Below are 8,110 nucleotides of genomic sequence, written 5' to 3'. Positions count from 1 at the left end.
CATTCCTGCATTCACATTTTTATGATGTTTGACCCGTCTCTACTTCAATTGAATAATCACAAATTGTTCGGTTTCTTGCATGTTGTATGTGCATTGCCTAGCTGCCTTGATGGAAAATCCTATTTGTTAGATGTGTGACCTATTTATTGGTCGTAATACTTAAACGAGCATTGCTTACGAGGATATCTTAGCGAGATACGAGCAATGCAAGTTTTTTAATTATAATTAACACGTGTATGACTGTTCTAAGGTTACAATGCAAGTTTTTGTTACAGGTCCAACATTTAATGGTCCAATATTTTAAATTATAAAAAATAGATATTTTGTTTATTTATGTTATCCGACCTATTTTAAAACTTAAATAAATGTGAGGCTTCTTATTTAAAAAGTTATCCCCTAGTGACATATTTTAGATCCCTTAGATTTTTAGGACGAGGGCCAGTTTTGGCGACCACATCAAAGTCATATGGTAGCCTTTGCCCACATTGCGCACACATACTTAGATGATATGATTAGGTCACCTTGTGTTTAGATGGATTGTTAGACTAGGGTTAGGGTATGGTTAGGATTTTTCATGTCTTGACTATTATTCCTTGGGTTGCACCCCAAAAAAGCATTTTGTGTGATGCTTTGTGTGTTTAATGGGTGTGGACATGCGCACCATTATATTAGGGCAATTTTTCGTAGGGATCCATATCTGACAGGGAGTAGCTTAATGATTTAAAACTAATCCTTTGCAGGTCTTGCTTAGCTCTCCTTATAAGTCACAAGTAAATAACCCATACTCGTACCTTATTTCTAGAGCCTTTAGGGAGTCTATACGAGAAAGAAGGTACGAGTATGGGTTCTGAGGAACTTGTGCACTGAACTACGTGATGAGGACCAAAAGCAGTTCCTCGTTTTCTGTATCTTAATTCTAAATTTAATTTGATGTATAACATTAGGAACATGTGTGTTTATGTGGATCCTGACCGCTTTTTGCTTTATGAGATATGTTGCTGATCTAGCGACATCCAACCAATATTTATTTATTTATTCATTTTGGCTTGATTCACTTTGTGCAACGTGTTGATATTTCTCTTTCTTAGAGATTGTAGTTTAGTTGGGAATCCCGCAATATACAATTTAGGCACTTTAGGATTAAAATATTTTATTTCTATGAAAATCCTAATAATAAAATATTGAGATTAATTAAAATTTTGGATTATAAAATCATCATTTTAAAATGATTATTTTATTTCCTACACTTTACTTTTCTGCATGGTCTTCAGACCAATTTTAAAGTGGACCGCATGCATGGACATAATTCAGTCATATTTAATAGAGCTTCAACGCTTAGAATTGTTGTTAGATAACTGCATCATTTTGCATGTTTTGAGAAGAATCCCTCACACTTCTTCAATTTGACTGGTCAAATACAAACTTATACTTAGATGGTTTTCTAGCACGTTTAGAGTTTTAGTGGTTTCTCTGACCCATACGGGGTATAAGTTCTTTGTGAAAGCGTTTTCAGCTTTATATTAAACTTCTCTTTTCTCTCCTTTCTGGTGGCTTCCTTGTCATTTACTTGGCGGGTATAAATACCACCTTTTTTAACTCTAATTTTATAGAGAACTTAGAGTTTTCCCATTTTGACCTCAGGGCTATCGAAGTCTTCTTGGACAATGCAATTCATGGAATGCAGAAAGGGGGTCACATGGCAAGTTGGGTTGACTGCCATCATGACTAGGTAGACTTAGGGTCTTCATAGCTTGGGAGGATGGATTCATGGTATCCTGACCTGGCTATTTCTACCTATTTAGGGGTTCTAACTCTTCTTTGTTGAGCCCTTTTGAGCCCAGTCATCTTTTGTGACTTCATTGATGTTGTTTCGATGACCCCAGTTGATGATAGGTCGCCGCTCGTTTAGGATATGGTGATTTCCTCTGCCTTTATGACCTGGTGAGCTTTGAAGTGCAGGGATGTTCTTGATGAAATGATTTGGTTATTTCCCATGCCTCATTCTTCAGCATGCTGCCGTCCATTTGTGGATATGAGGGATTCTCCCTCTTCTATGTGGCTTGGTATAGTCACTCAAGATGGTGAGATGTTCCGGTGAAATAACTATCTTTTTGGTGACCTATCCATCAGTTATCATGATAACGTAAGCAAGAATCCTTTCATCGAGAGTGTAGGTATCCCCAAGATGTAATTAACTAAAAGGGTGTGTTCCTCTGGAAGTGCTCTTGTCTGCCAAACAAATATACTCTTTTTAGTTCTCTAGTAATGGGTGGCTTATGTAAGGATTTTCTTCGTGAATATTGTGTTTTGAGCTATTTCGATCAAATTCTGTTTGGACATATACTCTCAACCTATCACATGAGGATTATCTTACAAAAGCCTACCACATTTCTTTTTAAATTTGTTTGTCTATTTTCATCGTATATCATTCTTTTCGATTCCTCTCCTCTTCAGGCCATTTCTATGATCCTAGAGGAAGATTTTTTTGAAAAAAGGAATAATATGACAACATATAAATAGATATGCTAACAAATTTATGTTCATTTAAAAAAGAAAAAAAAAATAACAGTGAGGTGGTTGACTCTAAAAGCAAGCTTGAATTTGAAATATTCAGGGATAACAATGCCCTTAGAGACATCTCTAGTATTATGGAAATGGATGTATGAGTCAACCTAACTATTCTTCCCCTTGTATCCTATTTCCTTGATCTCAAATTTGTCAACAGTCGATCATTAGAGTTTATGAGGATTTCTCCCTCCCAGGCGACTGTTTATTGATAAAAGATTTGTTAATTTATTATCGCCTATAGGATATGCTCGATCCCGAACCATTCAAAATTCCTAATTTTAGCTTTTTATTTCGCCAGTTATCTTATCATCATTTAGTTGTTGGCCTCAAATCACCCGTTTAAATTCCCGGTTACTAGCTGAGAGTCAAATTTGACCAAAAGGTATCGAGCGCCCGCTTCATAAGAGAAACATAACTCAACTACAACAACTTCGTTCTTGACCTGATTATTGGTAGCGTTGAACTCTAATTTTATTAAATTGTTTTGGTGGTCACCATTCAGGTTAGTGAGAGTGAGCCTAAGTCTTGCCTGTATTTGTGTGGATGCCCCATCAATGTAAAATGTCCAAGTAATTTCTCGAGAGATTTTATTGACCTGGTTTCTAGTTTCTTTGAATTCGAATAGGAAATATGTCAAAACCTTAGCTGTGATTGTTGTCCTTAGTGTGTAAGATAAGTTAAATTCACTAAGTTGTACAATAAATTTTAGGAGCCAAACAAAATGCTCGGTCTTGCTTAAAACCTCTTTGAGGGGATAATCGATGATAATTTAGATTGGATGTGTTTGAAAATAGGGGCAGAGCTCACATGCAAAAACAATAAAATAAAAGGTTATTTTTTCATGATTGGGTACTCGAGTTCTACTCCCTTGAAGACTTGACTAACATAGTACACTGGATACTGATCTCTTGTTCTTCATAGATCAGGATAAAACTGATCGCTTCAGGTCCAACTCCTAGGTAGAGCGAGACTTCTTCATTCAGTTTTGGAATATTGTGGAGAGGTGGAGAGGCCAGATACGTTTTCAACTGTTGAAAGGCTTATTTGAATTTTCTTGATCACTTGAAGCATTTGACCCAAGAAGGTGGCACATTTATCGTCTGATTTGGAATTGAATCGATTGAGTTTAGGAGCCGGTCAGCTTTTGTAGCTCTTTGAATTTGTAAGGGTACTACATTTCTACCAAAGCTTGAACTTTTTAGGATCGAATTTTATCCCTTTATGCATCATAAAATATCCTAAGAGTTTCCTAACCTTTGTGTCGAACGTTCAATTGAGAGGATCGATGTTCATGTTATATTTCCTTAAGGTTTCAAAAGTTTTTTGAAGTATTTTATGTGTTGTTGTTTTATTTTTCTTAACTAACTCATCATACAATCACTTAAATATTTTTTCTTTTCTATTTAACAATGAATACATCCATGAGACGCTGGTAGGTCGCCCCTGCATTTTTTTAGCATAAAAGATATTACATTATAGCAGTAAACACCCTCTCCTATGATGAATGCTAGTTTTTATGTGTCGGTCGGATGCTTCATTATCTGATGACATCCGAAAAATGTGTCCAACAAACTCATGACCGAGCTCATAACGTCCGAATCCACAAGCATATCGATCCAATCATAAGATAGTTCTCCTTCAGGAAAGCGACATTTAGACCAGTGAAGTTGACACACATTTTCCACTTGTCATTTGATTTTTGAATTAAGATTATGTTTGGCATTCAGTCTGAGTATTGTACTTTGAGTATGCAGCCGACTTCTTGCAGTCTCTCTACTTCTTTGTGCATTGGATTCACTAAGGTTGTTACATTTAACCTCATTTTTTATTTTATAGATATATTCGGTGGCAAGCGACATCGATAAATACTCTAAGCACTTTCACGATCGATAAAGCAAATGCATCTCAGTGTTCCCAAAGTAGGTCAACCAACTTGTCTTTTTGTTCTGCATTAAAAGCAAAACTTAGTCACAAAATTATCGTTATCTTTCGCAGAGGGGGAAAACTTTTCGATGAACTCATCAGTCTCAAGGCTATTCCCGGAGCTGACTGCACCCACGTGATTTCTCAAAATCTCTTGGCTCTATGATACCATTAGTTAGAAATTTTACTGCTACGTGATAAGTCGATACGACCGCTCAAAAGACATTAAGTAGAGGCATATCAAAGATACCATTGTTAGCTGCTCACGAGTCCACTATGATGAAATTTGTTGTCGTTTGAAAAGCTTATTACCTTCTGCCAAGTGATTAGTACGACAAGAGTCCCAAGCACTTCCTTTTCGCCCAAAAAATAATAAAGCAGCACAGCAGTTGGCAAAATGCTAGCGGTGCCCAAACCCATCTTATCAAAGACTAACTTAAAGATTATATTTATGAAGCTGCCAGTGTTGTATACTTCTTATCTAAAAATCAAAAATAAAAGCGGTAACAACTATTTCATCATTGTAGGGATTTCATTTTGGCAGGTAAGTTTTTATTAGTGAATAAAATTAGCTGGTGTTGCGACGCATGTCGTGGGATCAGAGCTGCCAAGAAATCTTTCAAGCAAAGTCTCTTTAAGCTAACTTTTTGGGAAGCTTTGTTATCTCCTCCAAATAAGGCTAGTAAGATACATGTGATGTGGATCGACTGAAGCCTTGGGAGTTACGAACTCCTTAGGCTTCCCAACTTTGATTAGCCCCTTATTCAAATTTCGAAGGTGACAAAACTTCTTAGTGGTCTCGAAGATATCTTCATGTCTTCATTGGTGGTATATTTTTGAAAAATTCATTCTTCATTGCTTATACTACTTCGATTATAGAGACTCTTAGCAGTGTGGGTCGAGGAAGTTCATTGATAGGCAATGGTTGCCTCTTTTCGTCATGTCAATTGGCTCGTTGCATGGGTTATGATTATCTTTGTAATACAACTCTTTTATCTAGAATTCAGTCTTCTGAGAATAATTGTGATTCCTTGAAACTGTCCCTGGTGGGTGGACGTGGATTTCACCTTAGTCCTCAACCCTCTTTGTGAGCACTTCTCTTTGGTGGGTATCAATCGGGGCGATGCTTTTTTGACAGAAAGGGGAGAATTGTATTCGTTGGAAGATATATGGTCATTGCCAAGTTTTAATAGCTTGACCAACATCTTGGACAGCTGCAGACCTAGGTGGTAGAAAAACGATCCTTCCCCGAGCCTAGCTTGTGCCAGTGCAACATGCATTATCGTAAGTTTGAGGTTCCGAAATTCTAGCATTTCTCTTTGGAAGAGGGTCATAAATGCACACAAGAATTCATCTTGCCCTTCGTGCAGTTGTAGGAGAGCTTGCAAATTTCTCTAGGGCTTATGTACGCTAGTTGTGTGACGAACATTCTCTTTAAATATGTGTAGGAGGTAATAAATCCCTACAGTAGACCATTGAACCAACGGAGGGCTGACATTCTAAGTGTCGTGAAGAGCAGACGCCACTTGAGCACTTCACTTATTCACAATAAACATATGGACTACTCAAAAGAGGTAATGTAGTCTGCAGGATCAGACCATCCTCGTTATGAGTCTAAGGTTGAGATCTCGAAATTTTCTAGTGGCACGACTTTATAGATTTTTTGGGAGAAAATGTTTTCCAGTGGTATGAGTGAATAAAGGCAACATCTCCTTCAAATTTTCTGCTTGGTGTATGGGTACGTTGATTAAAATTCTTTCAAATCTTCTGTTTTAAGTTCACTACAATTTTTTCTCCATTTGCTTTCAATTTTCCTAAGCACACTTCACGAAGACATGAAATATTTTTAGCATGCAATTGATATGATATTGTTTCTTAGATCTTGCTAATAGGCAACTCAAGGATGTCGACAACTTAAAAAATTATGTAGGGGAGGAATGGAGAAGAGGAACACATTGTGAAGGATACAAGACAATTGGAGGGTGCAGAAAATTTCAGAAATTAGGAAGAAGGGAGAAGAAGAAGAAACACAAAATAGGGAGAGAGCTTATCAATTTTTCATTCCATCAATATCTTCAATTGAGGCTATTTATAGAATACAAGAGTAGTTCTCTATTAACCAATTATTCTCATTAACCTAATACAAGATATTAAGTAATAAATATCCTATCAGCAATATGATATCATAGACATCTCCATTGGTTTAAAGGAAACAACCCTGTTTTAGTAACACCACAATGAAAAAAAAAAAAGTAAACGTGCTAGAAGAGCTTAGTGTCCATGTTACTAGTAAACCTTGACTCTTTGCATGTCTTTGAGGAAACAAACAATTAGAAAGAAACATCAACCATGAAAAACAAAATAAAATCAATAACTAATTAAATAAATAATCAAACATATTTTACATCAAAATTTCTTAACTAATTACCAATAATGAGTTTTCTTGATCCAAGTTCCCTTACCTTCTCCTTCCGCGAATAATGGTTCGAAATAATCGAGCAGCAGCAGCAGCAGCAGACACAAAAGACCCAAATTTTCTCTTCCGCTCCTTCAAGTCGATGTCGAAGGACGGGTCAACAACAACATTGCTGCGATCTCCATCCCTGTCTTCATATCTATGAATACACTCCTTTGTTGAAATCCCATTACTCTCTTCATACTTCACAGAAATGGCCTCCGCACTCTAAAAGAGTTAAAAACAACACAGAACAGAATTACTAAGTGGGCTCAACGTGAGAACAAGTGACTTCATGCAAATCTTGAGATAGAAACTTTCAAATGCTTTCGTGAGAACAAATTAACCCTTTGGAGAGAGAATTAATTTAGTTTTACAAAAGAACAGGATTAAAGAAAACCTCTTCTTGGGCCACGAAGCTGCGAAAGCACATGGCAGCAGAGCGATTCCGCCTGCTGAAATCGATTATATTGAGGGAACAATCGATTCGTTGAAGGGAAAGAATCGGAAATCGGCAGAACTTATCGGAGAAGATGTGATTTGATCCCGCCGCTGAAGAAGACGAAGAAGAACAGGAAGAGAAAGGGGCTCGTTGAGGCCATCGGAGTATCAGTAGCCGGAGCTGTGGGCTCGTCGTGCAAGACATCGAGGAGTTGCTGAGATCGAAATTAAGCGGAGATTGGTGGAGGAGACTGAGGAATTACTCGAACCAGACTGTCTTCTTCTCTCACTTGTTCTGTTGCTTTTCAATTGAAGGGCGGAAAAAAGCGGAATAGCAGGAAGTCGTGGTGCTGATTGTGGTGCGGAGCATAGAGATTCTTGTACTCGTACGGTTTCAATGTAAGCAGAGCCGTTAGAAATGGCGCCAAACACGTTTTGGATCTCAAATTAGTTAAAAATTAATTTTCTTATGATCTGATCTGGTAACACAGAAAAATATTCCTCTCATGTTATTCCACATTATTCAGGTGTTATTATAGTGTTATTGATTATTATTGTGTTATTATAATACTGAGAATACTCTCAGAACACAATAACACATGAATACCACTACAATAACACAAGAATAACGTGAAATAACACGGGCGTTATTTTTTTATTGATATTCCTCTGTGCTAAAACAATTTTTTTTTTTCCATCACCTTCACGTGACGTTATTTCATT

At 37.0% G+C, this 8,110-nt stretch overlaps 1 protein-coding gene across 1 annotated transcript in view; it reads right to left on the bottom strand.

Moving 5' to 3' along the window:
* The window catches only part of LOC110036847 (phospho-N-acetylmuramoyl-pentapeptide-transferase homolog), a 56,007-nt gene extending 48,266 nt beyond the window's left edge, over positions 1–7,741 (bottom strand). The window contains exons 1-2 of the mRNA XM_020741388.1: positions 7,347–7,741; positions 6,954–7,174 (exon numbers count right to left, since the gene is read on the bottom strand). Coding sequence (XP_020597047.1) covers positions 6,954–7,174; positions 7,347–7,592 — 467 coding nt within the window. The 5' untranslated portion in view covers positions 7,593–7,741. The remainder of the gene's footprint in view (positions 1–6,953; positions 7,175–7,346) is intronic.
* Positions 7,742–8,110: the final 369 nt, after the last annotated feature.

This window comes from Phalaenopsis equestris, unplaced genomic scaffold, assembly GCF_001263595.1.
Source record: "Phalaenopsis equestris unplaced genomic scaffold, ASM126359v1 Scaffold211766, whole genome shotgun sequence".
NCBI lineage: Eukaryota > Viridiplantae > Streptophyta > Magnoliopsida > Asparagales > Orchidaceae > Phalaenopsis > Phalaenopsis equestris.
The sequence above is the reverse complement of the archived record's forward strand: the minus strand, read 5'-3'. Positions and strand labels throughout refer to the sequence as shown.